This window comes from Natator depressus, chromosome 16 (assembly GCF_965152275.1).
Source record: "Natator depressus isolate rNatDep1 chromosome 16, rNatDep2.hap1, whole genome shotgun sequence".
In the NCBI taxonomy this organism is placed as follows: domain Eukaryota; kingdom Metazoa; phylum Chordata; order Testudines; family Cheloniidae; genus Natator; species Natator depressus.
The window spans coordinates 12,882,720-12,901,044 of NC_134249.1; the positions used below are offsets into that span (position 1 = coordinate 12,882,720).

At 45.3% G+C, this 18,325-nt stretch overlaps 1 protein-coding gene across 1 annotated transcript in view; it reads left to right on the forward strand.

Annotated features, from left to right (window-relative positions):
- COL27A1 (collagen type XXVII alpha 1 chain) overlaps positions 1 to 18,325 on the forward strand; it is a 297,315-nt gene that overhangs the window by 202,071 nt on the left and 76,919 nt on the right. The window contains exons 28-30 of the mRNA XM_074973737.1: positions 2,962 to 3,015; positions 3,752 to 3,805; positions 7,025 to 7,078. Of these exons, the coding sequence (XP_074829838.1) occupies positions 2,962 to 3,015; positions 3,752 to 3,805; positions 7,025 to 7,078 (162 nt within the window). The remainder of the gene's footprint in view (positions 1 to 2,961; positions 3,016 to 3,751; positions 3,806 to 7,024; positions 7,079 to 18,325) is intronic.

Here is an 18,325-nt window from a genome sequence, read left to right on the forward strand (position 1 = left end):
AGATGTGATGAGTAGCCTTGTGCCAGTCAGAAACTTATGTTCTACTTCACTTTAGGGACTGCCACTCCTTCCTCCTTTAAAGGGACAGTCACAAATTTTTTGAACATAGGAATTATTGCCGGGCAGGAGAGGAGTTTCGCGCATTCATTCATAGTCCTGTGAGAAGCCCATAAATAAAATTCCCAACTCTCTTTCCTCTGGCAAACGTTGCCTCCCCTCCCAAGACTGTGACTCAAAGAGAGGTTGAGCTCACCTCATTAGTGCATCAGCATCACTGATCATGTCACCGCATCTCTGAGAATGTGAGGCCCAGTCCTTCATTCTGTACCTCTGACAAAGCAGAAGCAAATGGGAGTGCAGCTTGCAACCTGATCCCTGCATTGCATATCCCTGTGCCCATGCAGAGTTCCCCATGACTGCCATAGGATCTGGGCCTGAGCAAGGCCTTCAGGATTTGTTAGTAAATCTCCGATGCAAAGGGAGCACAGTACTGTAGATATGGAACTAAGCAGATGCCAGTCTTAACACCATTTACATTAATTAGCTATAGAACATGGATGATGTATAAACAGTAGACAGAGTTCAGGTTCTCTTTGTTGTCAGCAAGACCGTCTTATTGCACAGCACACTCTCTAAAAATGCTAACACCTCTAGCATGCTAGAGGTCCAGCCGTAAGGTTAATGCAAATATAAAATGGTACATTATACTGTACCCTCACCCCTTTCATGATTGCTCCTTAGACTTTTGTCCTCTGGGACAAAGTCGTGGTGTCAGGACATCATTCTGTTTGTTGTGTTGTCTTGGGACAAACTTTATTGCTTATATTACACTAAAACCTAGAGACTCCACTGTGGTAGATAATGTACATTCACATAGTGTATGAGACAATCCTAGCCTAAAAATAGCTTACAGTTGAAATGGACATGGCAGACAAAGGGTGGAAGAAAATTACGTGTTGCTAACTTCATTTTATACAAAGGGAACGGACGCACAGATTAAGTGACTTGCCCAAGGTTACACAGAAAGTCTGTGGAAGAGCCAGAAATTGAACCCAGGTCTGCTGAGTTCGAGTGGAGTGTCTTAATTACAAAACCAGCCTTCACGATGGAATTTAGCATTTGTAACAAGATGCTACATCAGTGTCAGGACAAACTCAGGCTGTCTTATGAAAATCTGCATTAGGAAATCCTCGGTGCAGCTGAAATTTGTACCAGATCTTTTCTTCTCCCCCAAGGCAAATTTACAGATAACAAAAAGTGACTATCATCATATCAAAGCCTTGGCCATAATTCCAGCTGGCATTCCATTTTAGCGCTTACTGTGTTACTGTGCACTAAAAGAAGTGGGAAGTATGCTTTCATTTGACACAGCTGTGTCGGCGATCTCCATCCAGAAAGCTGCAAAATGTAATGCTGAAGCAAATGGAATCAAACTACTGTCAGAGAACAATGTAGCTAACAGGTCTTTAATAAACTCCATACACTGAGAAAGAAAGCTTGCCATTATCAATTGATTCACAAGGTCCAGCTAATGACAAGAGCCTCTTTGGATTTGTGTTTAATAGATATTTAGAATCCAGGAGACATTTTCCCAATACAGTCTAACTATTGGAAGGAAGGTCAGATTTTGGGTGTAATCTACTATATGGCAGTATGTTTGTAACTCCTTCTCATCCCCCTGACCTCACTAGTGTGCACACATACACTGTGAATTTAGGTGTGTGTTACCAATTGAGGATCGTAGTCACTGCATGTGTTGCCAATCCATCCAGGCAGGAGTAATCATAAACCTATTGTTAGAACTGTGGATTGAACATCACTTCACCATAGATTCAGGCAGAAGTACAGTGATGCAGTATTGATAAAGAGTTATAACTCACCTATAAGACTCCTGGCTTTCTGTATCTCCAGCTATCATGATATGGAGGAGCCAAGGATATATTGAACGGAGGTGACACGTCTCTATGTGGTAGCATAAACCTCTAAGGCCAAGATTTTCATAAATGACTAGTGATTTTTGGAGTCCTCAATTTTTGGTGCTGTCTTGAGACTCCTTTTTTAAACAAAAACAAAAAGCCTGGTTTTAGAGGACAGAGGCTCAGCCCCTTCTGACCGTAAGATCCCTTTAAGGTGTCTCAAGTTGGACTCTGCAAAGCATAGGCACCCAACATTATTATTTATTATTTGTCCTTTGGTGGTTCATGGACCAGAAACCCCTGGTGCTAGGTGCTGTACAAACAATGAACAAAAAGATGGGCCCTGCCCCAAAACGCTTGCAATCTACTTTTGAAAATCTTGGACTTAATTTCCAAACATGTTCTCAAAATTAATAGTGACACCTATTCAGAATCCCCACCAAAGCTCCACAGCATTCAGGCCCACGCTGCTCCAAATGCAGCTATATGCAACGCGGGTGAGACTCCTGAAGGGTTAGCAGTTCAGATGGGGAGGTATGGATATACCTCCCTGGGTTCTGTTCCCAGCTCTGGTATGGACTATTATGGGACCTTGAGTGAGTCATTTGCATTTCCTGTGCCTCAACTTCTCCATATTTTCAATGGAGATAATGAAAACCCACCTCTCGGGGGTGCTGAGAATTGATGAAACTGCTGTATGATGATTTGAGATGCTACAGACACGTGGCCAATTGTGAATTTCTTACTGTAATTTTTTTTGTGGGATATCAGCGGCTGTAACCTGGTGGCCTCTTCGCACTAAACAGTCATTTTCAGCTGACAAACCAGGGGCCACTGTCAGTCCACTCACTGCTACAGTGTCAGAAGGGAGTAGCTGTCAAGCTCAGCACTATTCACGGGCTATTGCAACTTCAAGGCAGCAGGAGCAGTTGAGACAATCTGGATGCTTCATGATTTTTCAACCACAGTATTGTCCCACCCATTAGCTCATAATGCTCATTAACAAAATTTCTTGCTGTGCTTTGTGCGCCATTGTCTTTCTTAGGGTGACCGAGGCACAATCGGAGCACCGGGCCCACCAGGAGTCAAGGGGTCGATGGTAAGGAGTAAGTCTGCATTCTTTCGCTCACTCTCTGACTAACGGCCTCCCCATCTCCATGGGAAATTACAGCTCCTGCCAGTCTGTCGGGTAAACGTGGATAGCTCCACTTTTTTCCTGCCTGCGTGGAGGTGGGATGGGCATTTGACTAACTGATATCAAACTATAAACATTCCCACCTATCCACCTTAGCAGGATTATCCACACTGGCCACTCTGCTTACACCTCGATCCACTCCCTCTTTGAAAGCGTGAGAGAACAGTGGTGCTTTGCAGCATGTCCTGTAGGTCAGCAAATGTGGGGTCTGTTTCATGAGGCAAAGATAACTCTTAACTACTAGTATGCTGCAATATCTGAAGTGCTGCTTGTTTGCCGCATCCTGTCTGATAGAAAGGCGTAGTCTAGTGGTCTGAGCGCCAGGAACTCCTGGATTCTTGTCTCGCCTCTGACGCTAGCTCCGTTGGTGCCCTGGGCCAAGACTTTAAGAGCCAGAAGTTCATACCTGCTCGGTCCCCAATAGTCTGAGCTCTTTTGAAAATCTGGCTCCAATTGCGGGTGCTGAGCCCTTGAAAACCTGGACCTCGGGTCTTTTACCCTAGCAGAACTTGCTTGAGCTGGCAAGTGACTGATGCTGCCCTAGCTTCTATCACCCCCTGCTCTTCCCACTGAAAAAGGAAGTAGGTGAAGATTTCCAGGGAATGCACGCCACGTGTCTTCATCTTCCTTTGTCTTTTAGGGGCATCCTGGAACGCCCGGAGGAATTGGTTTCTCAGGAGCTCCTGGACCACCAGTAAGTAAAGCCTAATCATCTTGTAACAACTGGGAAAGAGCGTCAGTGTCTTATATACCTGGTGCCATGGGCCAGACCCAAGGCAGTCCTCTTCCAGTTGGCACTGGGTTTGAATGGCAATTTGTGAATGAGAGAACCTGATGAAGACATGGTACATGGGGGATAAAGAGGGGTGGCATGGAAAGCAATTCTAAAATGGGCCAATACTTATGAGATGGTGAGGAGATGAGACAAAGGAGACCTCTGAGCTGGTGCAAGAGTCCCACACCCCCACAGAGCAGCTTTCAGGACCAGGGCCTTTGTAAGTGTAAATATAGTCTGAGGGGCTGGTGCTGAATAGTGCATTGCAGGAGCCATTCCCCCTTGCTCTGTTGGGCCCTGATTCAGCAAACTTGTGGAAGGAGGTTTTCTGAAGCTCCCAGAAGCATCCCACAGTCTCGCTGAGAGAGATTGTGCCAAATGGCTTATTTGGACTCTTGCTGGCAAGCATCTGCCTTCAGCTCTTAATGGGGAATGTGGTCAGGAAAAATGCAAGGCTTGGCGAAGTGCCCAGTGTTTGCTTGTTTTCTTATCATGGTGAACTCATCTGGCATTCGTTTAGCATGTCTCCAAGGCTCACAGGTATCCGAAAACCAGCTTGCCCAATAAGGCAGCAAAGCAGTGTGCGTTTAGCAGCTGTGATTGTTGCATTAACCTGGCTGTCAGTGGCAATGTTGCAAGTGTTCACATAGCAACCATCAGAGTTTGCTGCAGAGTCACCTCCACTGCAGTACCACTACCTAGAGGCTCTGGATCATAAGTCCCCTGAGGTTTGGAGGAGGATTTAAACATCCTTGGAAGGCAACAGAGGCTCTGGATCCCAGTGGGTCCTAACTTTTGCCGCTCGTTGCTGTCTAATGCAATGGACCGAAATCCTGCATCCAACCCCTGAGCATTTAAATAGGACCTGTGCTCATTTGTTAAAGGCATTATTCAAGGGATCCCTCTGTGCCCTCTCGGCTGTGGGTTCCAGGCAAGGCAGGGGGCTCTCCTGCTGCTGCTTGGGAGCCCTGTGCTAGAATAGGCACTTGTGCAATATACAGAGCAGCTGGCCCTAGTTGGGCCCTTTATCTGGAAGAGCAACTCTGGTAAACCAACAGCTAAAAGAGGAGCAAGGGATTGGCATGAGGGTGGATTTTATTCTGGGGTGAGTCTCATGCGGTTGGCCAGTGCCAGTGCTGGGCCAAAGGCAGAACTGCCACTGCTGGAAGGAAGGCTGTAGCTGGCTGGAAGGAGCAGGGAGGAAGTTGTAGGGGAAGGAGAGGAGCACAGAAACAGATTTCCCACTATGTATGTGAATTTTCACTAGCTGGTTAACTGATTTGTGCTGGGAGTCAGATTTCTGAGGTGAAATGCCCAGTCAGTATGATAATCAAGGTGGGCCATTTCCAGCACAAACCCTAGATTTGTGCTGGAAATGGCCCACCTTGATTATCATACACATGGTAAGGAGAGTGATCACTTTTAGATAAGCTATTACCAGCAGGAGGGTGGGATGGGGGGAGAAAACCTTTTGAAGTGATAAACACCCATTTTTTCATGGTCTGTGTGTATAAAAACATCCTCACTGCATTTTCCACTTTTATGCGTCAGATGAAGTGAGCTGTAGCTCACGAAAGCTTATGCTCAAATAAATTGGTTAGTCTCTAAAGTGCCACAAGTACTCCTTTTCTTTTTGTAAACTGGAAGGGTAGTGGAGGCCATGCAGCAGTGAGAGGACACGATGGCTCAAGGTAGCCCTCAGCAGCGAGCTGCTCACTGGTCCTCTGAGCAGCAGCTGCACTTGCCATGACAGCAGTGTCTGCATTGAGGGTGGGACACTGGCTATGCCTTTAGCCAGCAGACCATGCACCTTTGAGCAACAGTGCCCAGGCCAGTGCATTAGCCGGGTGTACTTCCTTGTGTTCTCCTGAGCACTGGCAGGCAGTCCTGCCTGGCTGCATCTGTGGGAGGGGTTGGAGAAGAAAGAAGTCCTTAAGTTCTGTCCCTCCTTCATCCTTCACAAGAGGGCAGGATCTACAATAGTCTCATAGCAAAGAGCTGCCAATTGCGGAAGGATCCAATGGTGCTGCCCTTAGTGACACAGGGTAGCTAGCACCTGACATCACAAGTAGCACCATGGAGGAAGCCAATGGGGCAGCTTGCAGAGTAAGGTGCTACTCAGCGTAAAGGCAGCACAGTCTTGCCCGCTGGAAGCAGCATGCATCTCTGGAGTCCTTGGCGTGAGATTTGCTGCATTGGCGCATCCTGAGGCTGCATTTGCTGCATTGCTGTAGCTCTATAACCTCCTCCAATAACTTGTTTTCCTGCTGGAAAATAACCAGCAGATTCCTCCAGATGAAATGTTTTCTCCAAATAGGCGTTTTTGTTTTTTTAAATTGAAGTCCTATTTAGGTAAGCCAATTTCCCAGCAAGGCCAGGAAATAAAATCAAATTATCTCCTCATATTAAATCCATATTTATTAAGGCCACCGCTGTAGCTCATTTCACCTCCAAACAGTCCTTTATTATTTACTCTTTAAGCAAAACCCATGGCATTTATTTATTTGTTTATTTATTTCATTGTTTGTTCTCAGCAGCAAAAATCTCCAAAGGCCAAAGCAGCTCACTGAGCCTCAGCAGAATTGGTGATGGGCTAACCCTACAAGGGGTCAGTTACAGAGGTGTAACTAACAGATAGGAAACTGTCCTCAATTGCAACCCATCCAGGCTTGTAAATTCCCCACTACTCCCACCATCCCCCACTTCTGGTTCTTCTCATGCGTTAATACAGAGGCTCAGTAATAATTTACAAAGTTAGGTTAGTTCAATGTCCCCCATTTCCCTGAAAAGATTTAGCTCTTCGGAATTTTAAGTGGGGAACTCATTATTCCATAGAATATGGAACTCGTTATTCCCTGCAAATGATTTTTAATGGTTTTGTTTTTCCTACGTTGTTTGGGATGGGGTAGGTGGGATGGGGTAGGACTTTACAAATCCCAACAGAGTACATCATTTTAATGGTTGGCAATGATCAGAAAAGGGACCCCATAAAATGTGCAGCTGACACATCTGCTCCTTGTGTGTCACAGTCATCTTCTCATCCAGCAGCTGCTCTTTTGTTGTTGTTGTTTGGCTGGTTCCTGTGTGTTTTTATTTTGTCTTCAATTTGTTTCCTCTCAAATTCTTTTCTTGTTGTAGGGCCCTGCTGGAGTCCGGGGACCCCCAGGTATAAGGGGAGCAAAAGGCCGTCGGGTAAGCAGTTACTAACTTAGTAACGATTCTTACAACTCTCCTCTCTGACCTTTTGACATAGAGATTTAGGTGGCTAGTTCCTTGGAATAAAGATAACTAAGGGCTGGAGATGGGATCAGGATGGTGGGATGTTGCTCTTGCTGGTGAGTTACTGAGTGTCGAAGAGGAAAGCTGCTGTTATGTCAGTGAGATAGGTTTCTTAAAGAAGTGAATGCAGGTAAAATATATAAATGGCTCTGTTAGCCTAGAGGTCAGTGTCTTGGCATGGCATTTCCGAGGAAGCCAAGAACCTAAAATGTGCTCATCATGTTTTCCTGCTAGATGCATAGGGATGATGGGCACAGCTGGTGAAGATGATGGGTACAGTCCAGTGATGCAGGATTTCAGCAAGGGATAAAAGCTGTAGCTAAAAGACCAGAGACACTGCCTTCATTTTCCTGGGGGCTGCGGGAGGATGAGCTGAGAGGGGCCGTGTGTAGTGATTTAACTGAAGGATGATAAAGATTGTTTCAGTTTGCTGTCATGACTGCAGGCACTTAACTCCAGCTATGAAATTAGTTGCCACAAAATATTACCAAAGCACCAGCAAGGCTGAAAAATAGAGACTCGGGCAGAGTAACAATAAGGCAAGTGCATCTCATGCTTTCCAGGTTCCTTCCATTTTAGTCTCACTTGGTTTAGTCTCACTTGTTAGCTAGGTTCTGCAGTGGTGGTGAGGAAGATGCATTTGGAGTCATGCTCTAATTAGAGTAAAAGTTCTTTGGGGCAGGATCTATAACTTACCATGTTCTTGGACACAGCCTAGCACAACTGGGTCCCAATTCATATCAGGGCCTTTACATGTTACCACAATACAAAGGGAGACATGAATTCCTATTCTCACTTTGGATCGCCGTTACCTGGGAGTTGAAACTGGCTAGTGATATTAAATAGCATCACTTGTTGTAGCAGAAATACATATTACATAGCATAAATATTTCTGCAAGCTCCATATGCCAGTTAGGAAATTAGAACTTGTTCTTCCTGCTCATGTTGAATGAAAGCCAGTTCAGACTTAGATTGATTTTCCTTGTCCAGTTGATGTGTCCAAAGCATTAGCGGTGAGTGGTTTTTGTTGAGGACCCAAAGAACACAATACATCACGTCACTGTAAGGTCTTCCTTCCAAGGATCGTAAAAGGTTTGTTTTCATATATTTCAATCTCGGTCTGGAGTAACCCTAAATTCCACTCTCTCTCCCTCGCCACAGCCCACAGCCTATAGCAACGCCTGCCTGGAGAATGTAGGACAGCAAGCACTCGTGTGCATTTCCCTATGCCATAGCTAATCTGTTCTGCAGGCAGCTGGGATGGGGTAGAATGAAATGGGATCACCTGATTAGAAAGTTTTATAACCACAGGACTATGTCACCTTGAATTGTTTTAAGTTTTAAAAGCACTGCTAGGAGGACATAAAATAATGTCCCACTCAGAAGATATGTCATGGTGTTTAATTTTTTGTCTTTGGCTGGGAAAACTAGCTTCCTTGTCCCCCACCCTTGTATTAAGGGAAGCCCTAGTGTTGTAATTCCTGCACTCCTCCTCTCTGAAGAGTTGTCTCGGGAGCTGAGGAGTCTCTGTGTTACGTGGTGTGAATTAACGGAATTGGTCAGTGAATCCGTGAGCATGACTAATGAGGAACTGAAGACATGGATTCCAAGGAAGGTTGTGAATGAATCTGGGAGTTGCCTCAACGAAAGACTACAGAGTAGATCTGAATGAACAATGACATGTGAATGACCCCCACCCTGCCGCTTGCACAGGCTCCACAGATATTCCTTGGAGAATATCAAACAGTCTCGTTGGGGTATAAGCCTTCAGTGCCCTGATCCATATAAGGGCAGAAAAGGGATCCAAGTGACTGCCTCTCTCTCTCAGCTTCCAATTCTGGAACGCCAACCCCATTCCATGGAGCCAAATCAGTTCTTTCAACAGCCAGCTGTGTGCAACTGTGCTACTTGGCTCCTTGTTTGCATGAGGCTCAGACTTGCACAGGATCTTGTTATAGTTCTTACATTCTAGCTGGACTAGATGAATCAGGCCACTGGGAGAGCAAACCACCAGCTTTTAGCTTCTCTGCTGCCCTGATGCTGTCAGAGCTGATTAATAGAATATTTGTCATCTTGCAGGGTGAAACACCATTTTTAAGCAAGTGGAACTAGAGCGGCTAATGGTTCGTTTACTGTATAAAATGTCCAGTGAGAGGTTTTTTCTGCTGTGGAGGAAGAGATGGATTCTAGAATGGATTCAGCTTTTAAAAGGGCTGGACTTGCTTTAGGGATAAGCTATGGAGTCGATGAGGCCTTGTCTTCAGGCCCAAGCAACTGCGTTAATATATTAAATAAGAACATAAGAATGGCTACTGATGTCTAAGAATGGCTAAATGATTGTCTTGGAAGAAAGACCAAGGGCAGGAAACCATTGCTCTATTAGAGTGGGGACGACCCCTTTCTAGAGGTGAAACTAACCCTCGTGGTGCTAGAGGCCACATTGCTGGAGCTAGACAAGGAGAAAGCAAGAGAGTCTCAGTCTCTCCAGTGCGATACAACAGGAAGCCAGTTAACTTCTGTAAATCATTAGCACTAGTGCACTCCCATCCCAGAATGACGTACCGTATGTTATAGAAATTTCGTTTGGCATCACTGGGCCAGATTTCCTCTCCAGATTTCCAACCCAGCAGCCCCCAGACCAGTTGTTTTCTCCTTTACGTTCCTGCATTCGGTAATTCCACTCATGCCTGAGGAAACCCAGACTTCATACCACATCAAAGTACCAAGGACTAACAATGACAAAAGTCACTCTAGACCAGGGAGTGGTGGTGGAGGGAGATGGGGAGATTGTCAAGTGAAGAAGCTGTGTTAATGTCTTGATCTCTAGTACAGCTCCTTGTGGTAGTACTTCTGTATCAGCGAGGCATCAGATTATTAGTGTGCTGCATTTGAAGCCAGTGTCTGCTGGTGCTCTGCAGCTAATTTAACTACTCTCACTCTTCACTGATCTTTCCTTTCAAACCGGTTCTTTAGTAGCATATAGGTTGTTATATTTCTTTTATGGACAATACCTAAATAATCTGATAGAGATTAAATCAATGGGATTCTAAAAAGTTGTCATTCTATAGGACTTTACCACAAGGGCTGCTTGTTCTCACAGCTCTCTTGTCTTTGAAATTTTCTGCTTTGCACATGTCTGCCTCTGTCTCTCAATTGCCTAATATTCCTTATTTGCGTAGTTTTCTTGCCATTCATGCTCTTTGTTTCTTTTAGTTTTTGAGGACTGGGAAATGATCCCCCTGAATGGAATTTCAAACGCTGCCCTTCGCAGCATGCTCCATATTACAATTCACAGCAGAGATGTAATTCAATTCAGAATGGAAACATTAATGCAACTCTCTGCCAGATGTTTGTGGATTGCACTGATCCGTGTTTGGATACCTCGTTAAAGTAATTGCACTTTTGAAGACAACATAAGTAGCAAATATGGTTTGGATTGTAAAGAACAATGGAGACTTTTGGGATCTGTATTTAAGTTGTTATAGCTATTGTGCTGTTGACATAAAAATACTGATTGTCAAAAAGAGAACCTTTAAAAATCATAACTTTCCTCTTCTTAGTATGAGAGCGGACTATTGTTCCCTCCAGTTTACTTTTAGCCATCAAATCGATGTTGTACAAGCCTCCACAAATGCAATTTTTCTCTCTTCTCTTCCTTATGGCCCCAATTCAGAAAAACACACAAATACATGCTGACCTTTAGAATGTGCTTAAGACCATCCCTATAAAGGATAGCACTTACACACATGCTTAAAGTTAAATTAATGGGGATTAAGCACGTTTACAGTTAAGTGTTTAGAGGAATTAGGATTTAAATTTTAGGAAGACTGGGATAGCTGGCTTCTCCTCCCTTAACCCCCCACTCCAGATCAGAAAGCAAGACAAGACTGGTTTTCCATTTAAATATTCAGAAGGGTTACATAGCTGGATTTCCTTGATTGGAGGCAGGCAGGTACTAAGTGGTGAATGACAGGATGGCTAGTGGATAACCTAGCTGAAGATCTGATGGTTGAGATTGGGATTGTTTCCAGCTGGCTAATGGGATTCAACTAACTCTCTCGGCCAACATTTCCAAAGTCAGGCACCCAAATAAAAGTACTTGATATGCCAAGGTGCCTTAGCACCTACAACCCTGGCTACAGTCGGGGGAGCTGCAGGTGACTCGCTTAGAAAACTTTAGTGCTGAGCTAAATCTGTCACCTTTTAATAGCTTCTCTTTCTCCAGATCCATGTTGCTCAAAATTTCATCTTCTGAACTGAGGCCTTTACTCTGTGACCTGCAAGGACTAGCGCTTACAGACTGACACTTGCCAAGCTTAAAAAGTGAAGTCAGCCATGCTGGAAATGTCAAAGCAAACATTAAATCAGGAGGGGCCTGCAATGGTTATTTATTTTTCATTGCTCTTCATGCCATCCATGCCACATCCCAGGAACCCCACGGGCAATGCCCAGGCTAACAAATCATCAGAGCAGACACCATGCAACAAATTCAAAAGCAAGCTCCGGCTAATCAGCTCCTCACAGCAGGAATGTGCCTGGTTTCATCGCCCTATCCATGAACTCAGCTCAGACCTGGAATGAGAATCTGCACAGGAAACTTAATATCAATTGAAGCTGTGAAGCTTAATATTAACTGAAGCTGTGACTTTATGGCACAGTCTGTAAACCTCCAGCTGAAATCCATCTGACAAGCCCCTCATCCTGGCCTGTTCTCCCAGCCAAGGTGCCAGTCATCAATTCAGGAATGTTACTCCTTTAACTCAGAGCCATAGTGTGGCTGCCTAGAGGTAACTCAAAAAAGCTACAGTCTTTAAAAGTCCAGAGGTAGAATTTACAGGGTGTATCTGTATCTCCCAGCTATGCCAGCCAGTGTCAACAAGTCCCCTGCATTAAACAATAAATAGCTAAAACCAGCAAAGATCTAGATATGCTGCATGCTTCAGAACTCCTTACTGATACTTGGATAACTAGACCAATCTCTGTCTAACCACATGAACCCTGCAGCTTGTAGCCTCAGTGACTGCAAGAATTTATCAAACCCTGGTCATTTGCAACATGGTGGTATTTAAACTTAGGTCCTAAAATCATTCCTTTGCTCTAGGGCTTGCAGGGGTGAGTACCTGGCTAGCAGAAGGCAGAACAGCATCTTACTTTGCTCTCCAGTGACCTTTCAGCTGACTGAAAGACCAGCATTAAAAGATGCTGGAATACGGTATGTTCAACCTTCCTTGGGAAAAGGACAGTCACACCATTTTAAGGCCTCTGAAGTGGCAGCAGCAAGGATTGAAGGAGGATGGGGGAAATCTCCTAAATTTCTCTGCAAAAATGAGAAGTATCTGAACTCCTGTGTCCCACCTCTTAGCTGCACTGGGTTATTCCTTGTTAATGTCTGAAAGTTTGTGTAATTCTCTTTGGAAATGTTCTGCTTCCATGTTCCATTGGCGAGCCGCTGCTTATATTGGGAGTCTCTAACACTGGCATTACACACTAGTTTAATAGCTGAAGACTCAGAGTTTATAAATCATTTGACAGTGGGGTGAGTGTGTCCATGTCCAGTTTGAATGACAGAGGTCATTGGCTCATCTGGTGGCACAGACTGTTCTTAGGGCCTGTTCTGTTCAGGTTCTTAATGCCACATCCATCACCTCGCTCCAGCTCTTTCTCATGTGGCTGAATTAGAAATACTTGGAAGAGGAGAAAAGAGGCTTTCCATTTTGAGAAGGCACCTGCTGTTTCTGACCTCTCCTTGCATACCTAGCTGTCCTTCCTGAGCGTGATGGTGAAAGGTACCTCTGCTCCCTCCTTCTTCTCCCCAACACTTCTATTGACTGGCTTGTTTGGAAAGAAGGCCCAAGCCATCCTCTACTATCTGGAAAGTACAAGAGCTGGAGAGCAGATAAACTAAAATTCAAGATTCCTGAGAGCTGCTTAAACCCAATGCACTGAGGCACAATTCATCACCCCTGGAACTCTACCATATAAAGCGTCCGTCAGGCAGCAATGTAGAAGATGTATGCATTGTGAAATATCTCCCACTTCAAGACAAATTTAAGGATATGGAATAAGAGGCAGGAATCCCCCCGAGGTTTGTGTGACACTCTCTCTCCATTGTTATATCAAAGTTTGATGGGCTCTCCCTCTGTATGTAAGTTGTCTGCACCTTGCCTCCATTGAAAAAGAAAAATGTAGCTCTCTCTTGTTGAAACACCTTTCTAGGCATTAAGTTCTATTCAGATGGAGTGTTGTCTGCTGGAGGCATTACTCTGTAGCTCTGTTGACTGATATACACTAGAGATGCAAAGTTTGGATCCAAACTTCCTCAATATTCAGATGCTAGGGCTGTTCGCATCTGGGCTTTGAGTCCTTATTAGCAGTGTCATAGTTTTGTTTAGCCTCGGTCTGAAGCTCTCGGAAGGTAGTATTGCCTGAGGCTATGTGCTTGCCAACATTAGCAGTAGCAAACCAACACAAAGGACGGTAAGCCGTGAAGCCTATGTTTACAAATGGGCTAATGATTATATGTGCGGAATGGGATTAGGGATAACATTTTCAAAAGGGCCTAAGTGATGTGATGTTTTTCAAAATGATTTCGGTGCTACGGGGCATAAATCCCATTGACTTTCTACTTTTTTTTTTTTTTCATGGTCTCTGTGTGTATATAATGTCTTCTGCAGTTTCCACAATATGCTATGCATCCGATGAAGTGAGCTGTAGCTCACGAAAGCTCATGCTCAAATAAACTGGTTAGTCTCTAAGGTGCCACAAGTACTCCTTTTCTTTTTTCTTTCTACCCTGTAGTTACCCTTAGGTCTGCATGGGGCCTCCTGGAGATATTAAAGCAAGAATGTACCTAAGTAGAACTATCTATTTAGAGTCAAACAAAGCTGAGCAATTGTATTTTGCAGGCTTTACTAAACATTTAGTCAGTCCAGGTCTGGGTGGGTTCCCCACCTCCTTCTCCCCTCACATTGGGTATCACTCTGTGATCCATGATCCCAAAGCAAACATCAGTTAAAATGGCTAAGTTTCACCTCCTTCTGCACATAAACATTTGACCCTAAAATGCATTGTATTATTCCAATTCATAGCAACACACCTTCCACCGCTGGGCCTATGTAACCAAAAGGGCCAGAAGTATAATTTGTTGATTTAAATAGAGAGGAAGATTGGCCTTGTGGCTATTGCACCGGAGTGGACTCAGGGAGATCTGGTTGGGATTCCTGGCTCTGCCACAGACTTCCTGTGTGACCTTGGTCACATACTTAAAGTTAAGTATGTTCTTAAGTGCTTTGTTGTATCAGGGCCTATAATTCTCTCTGCCTCCTATTTCCCATCTGCTTTCGCCCTCCCACTTCCTGGATCCCAATAGGATTTCCCATCTGCAAAATGGAAATAAATCTGCTTTTACCTTCCTATTTTCCTCTCTTGTCTATTTAAATGATAAGCTCTTCAGAGGTTGTACTGTTCGTACAGCATCTAGCGTGATGGGGTTTATCTGCTGGGGAGTCTAGGTGCTGATTGATATTGAATACTAAATGAAAACTTAGCTGCTCTAGGAAACTTCACAGCCCCCAGAAGACAACTATGCAGCCTGCCTAGCACATTGTAATGTAGACCCTGCTTACTGCTGCCTGCTGGCATTCCAGTTTCCTGTAGATGCTCCAGGGTTTTCCTCACTTGTCTGTAACTGGCATTGTCAGTAAAAGGGAGTTTCAAAGATTTAACTAATTGGCTAAATGTAGCTTTTCCTGTCAGGGTGAATTAGGGAAACCTCTTAGTCTGGGCAAGATGGAGCTTTCCTGGTCTGTTCCTGAATGCAGGGGCAGTTTCACCTTTTCAGGTCAGATGTTGATGAAATGTTTAGTGATGGATTAACCAGGTGCCTGCTGTGAGGGAGATTGCCCTGCTGGACTCCTGGGTTGCTGGTGACAGAGAACTGCTGGGAAGAAACTACGATACTTCAAACAGTGCTGTGGCCATGCGAGTACTGGCAGGCTGCATTGCTGGGGGTCCAGGCTTCCCTGCCTGAGCTGCAGAGCTGTGAGAAGGCAGGCTGGAGCTAGCAGGGGACTCCATCCATTTCAATGACCACTCCCACAAGTACAGTGCCAGGTGACTGGAAAAGGAGGTGGCGGGGGGGGAGGGATGGAATACAACAAGAGATTTGAGAGACCTGCTTGTCTCTGAGGAGAGACTGGCCTTATAACTGTATGCAACAGCTGGATGAGCAAATGTGTCCGCTATTGACTAATTCCTTGGGAGTGGCCTAAGTGCTCGGCCCAGCTCAGTTCTGGTTCTAGTCTGTCTTTGATGCTAGACTTGCAGGGCCTAGGGAGATGGGGGTTCGGGTTAGAGTGACCACACATCCCGCTTTGGCCAGGACCGTTCCTTTTTTAAGCCCTGTCCCCACTGTCCTAACTTTTTTTTTTTTTTTTTTTGGCAAAACTGAGCCTTTGTCCAAAAAGTGGGGTGTGGTGCGGAGGGACTTGCAGAGATGGGGGGCAAGTGGAGATGACAGCCCTGTACAAGGGGGGAAGGCAGGGTTCCAGTGACTGGGCATCCGCCTCGTGCGGGAGAAAGGAGGGCCTCGGACGAGCAGCTGGGAGTGTCCCCTTTTCCCTTTGGAAAATATGGTCACACTAGTTAGGGTAGCAGAAAAGTACCGCAGATTTAGCATATCCGGTTCATAGCGGGAGCGCCTCATTTCACTCAATGACTATTCTTTGGGCCACTTAAGGGCTGCTGTGATGAGTGCCAAAGGGCAGTGGGCCCCACTCTTCTGAGCCTGTGTCATGTTTCAAGCAGAGTCGCTGAGTGGTGGGCCTCGAACCCTTAGAATCTCTCTGAAGACAGGTGTCCAGAGTAGCTCTTCATCACCAAGATGCTCCTTCCGTTTCCTTGAGAATTTCTGGTTTGTCACATGGTTTCCTTCGCAACAGATAGGTGTTCTGACAGGGCATCACTCTGTGCTGCCGAGAGATGCAGAATTCCCACTGCTCCATTTTCAGTGTGAACTTGTAGTTTCCAGAGGTGCAAAAATAGACACTCTCCACCATCGCTGGGGTTTGATTCACCCCTGGCGTGCTGCTCCTCCTGTTTTCAGCTTCCCCAGGAAAAGAGAATAATGGTCCCAATGAGGACAAGGCCAACCCTCAACTCAGACACTCTGCCTGGGGACAGTTTTTGTGTCTCCATATTGATTAATTTGTAAGGAAAACAAGATTGTCTTTCTGTAGCACAGCAAGGATGCTGGAGAAAGCTCTGGCATTTCAGCCATCTGTAGATTAGCTCCTTTGTCCATCTACTGTAACTGGTTTCTGTGCAGATTATAAGGGGGAAGGGACTTGTGGAGAGATGAGATCATGGTCCAAGGAAGACAAGGAGCTCATTCTGACTTTGTGAGCATAGTGCTGAGCCTGACTGTCACAGAAAGTCATTGGGGCCAAGAATTTAACAAGACTCAAAGAGGGATTGGACATTTATATGGATAACAGGAATGGCCAGAGTTGTCATAACTGTTGGACATCGGGATGAGACCTAATGTAGGGGGAGGGTCAGATTATCCCACTGCTGCTGCTGCGCCATCTCTTCTTGCACCTTTCTCTGAAGCAGCTGGGACTGGCCATTGTGGGAGAGAAGAGACTGCATTAGATGGACCTCGAGTCTGATCCATTCTGGCAATTTCTATGTCCCTATCAGGTTGGGGGCAATTCTAGGGTGTTGATCATGGTGATAAATTACAGATAACTCCCCAAGGGGGAAACCTGTCTCCGTCTGCCCGTCTGTCTCTTTCCGTTATCATCATGACCCCTCAGAGCAGAGAAGATGCCTGCCCCTCTGTAGGTCTGAACGTCTCGGATCTCCCTCCCCTCATGACCATCCAAGCTGAGTAATGTTACTTTCATTCCCTGTAGCAGCTTCTTTTCTTTCCAACATCCAGCAGAGCAGTGTGGCTCTGTCTGAGATCCAGCCACCTTCACGGTTCCAAGGGGTTAATTTCCCTCCGGATGCTGTTTTTTCTTTGTTTGTGCTTGTTTCTCTAGGGAATTCGGACAGGACAGTGATGGATGGATGTGTGAAGTCATGAGTTTGGGGAGGGGAATTCTCAGCCTAACAGGGGGGTTATTGTTTCCAGGCAGCCCAGAGAAGGCGAAAACTCAGTTCACAGAGCTGGACAGTTTGACTTAAAGCACAAGCTTCCTGGCTGCTTGTCCCTTTGTCACCCATTTCCCCAAGTGAAGTACAAATACTGCACTGTTTCATGATCCAGAACAGTTCAAAGAGCAGAGGCGGGCTAAGGGAGGAAAATGGGAATCCAGTGACAGAAGGTTTGCCATTACACCCAGGGAGGCTTTGGTGAACCTTTCTACATGTGGATTTGTATGCTGTCAGTCAAAGGGTGTGTCTACACTTTGAGCTTGAGGCGTCCTTTCCAGATTAGGGAAATGTATGGCTCCTAGCTTGGATTGAGACAGCTCGCTGAATGTAGCAGCGTGGGCAGTGGTTTTGCTGTTCCCATTTGATGCACAGTGACTGTTCTAGAGAGCAGATTGGGTATACTTTAAACTGTGTCTTATGGGCATGCACTGTGGTTATTTGGTCTCGGGTCTGTTCAGCATAACTGAGTTTGCCAAACACAGTAGAAGTTTTTGCATTATTTTATATTGTCAGTGTTTGCTGTAATAATTTGGCTGTGTTTGCTATACATCTTCTGCTATTACACTGCCTCTCTTTGTGAGTCTCTCTCTCTCTCTCTCTCCCCTGCTGTCACACTGTAGTTGCTTTGCTAACATATTGGCCCCTGTTATTACATTGGCTCTCAGTTTGCATCTCGATTAAGCAAATTGGCTCCTATTTTCTCTATTTCCACTTTGGCCTGGTGTCTGAATTCCTTTCACCATAACATATACACCACAAAGCAATGTTAGAATTATTTATGCTGCAGTAGTGCCTAGAGGCCCAGTCAAGATCAGGGCTCCATTGTGGACATGGCACACGTTCGTGTGGTCTCTCGATCTGTCTTTTTATTCCTACCTGCCACCCCTCTGCCTGTTGTGTGTCAGTGTCACAGAACTTACTCTTGAACTAGGATAGGGATGGGGGTGGGGGAAGAGTTCCACTGAGATCAGCTTCAGTGCTACTCTAGGGATTTTCCACTAT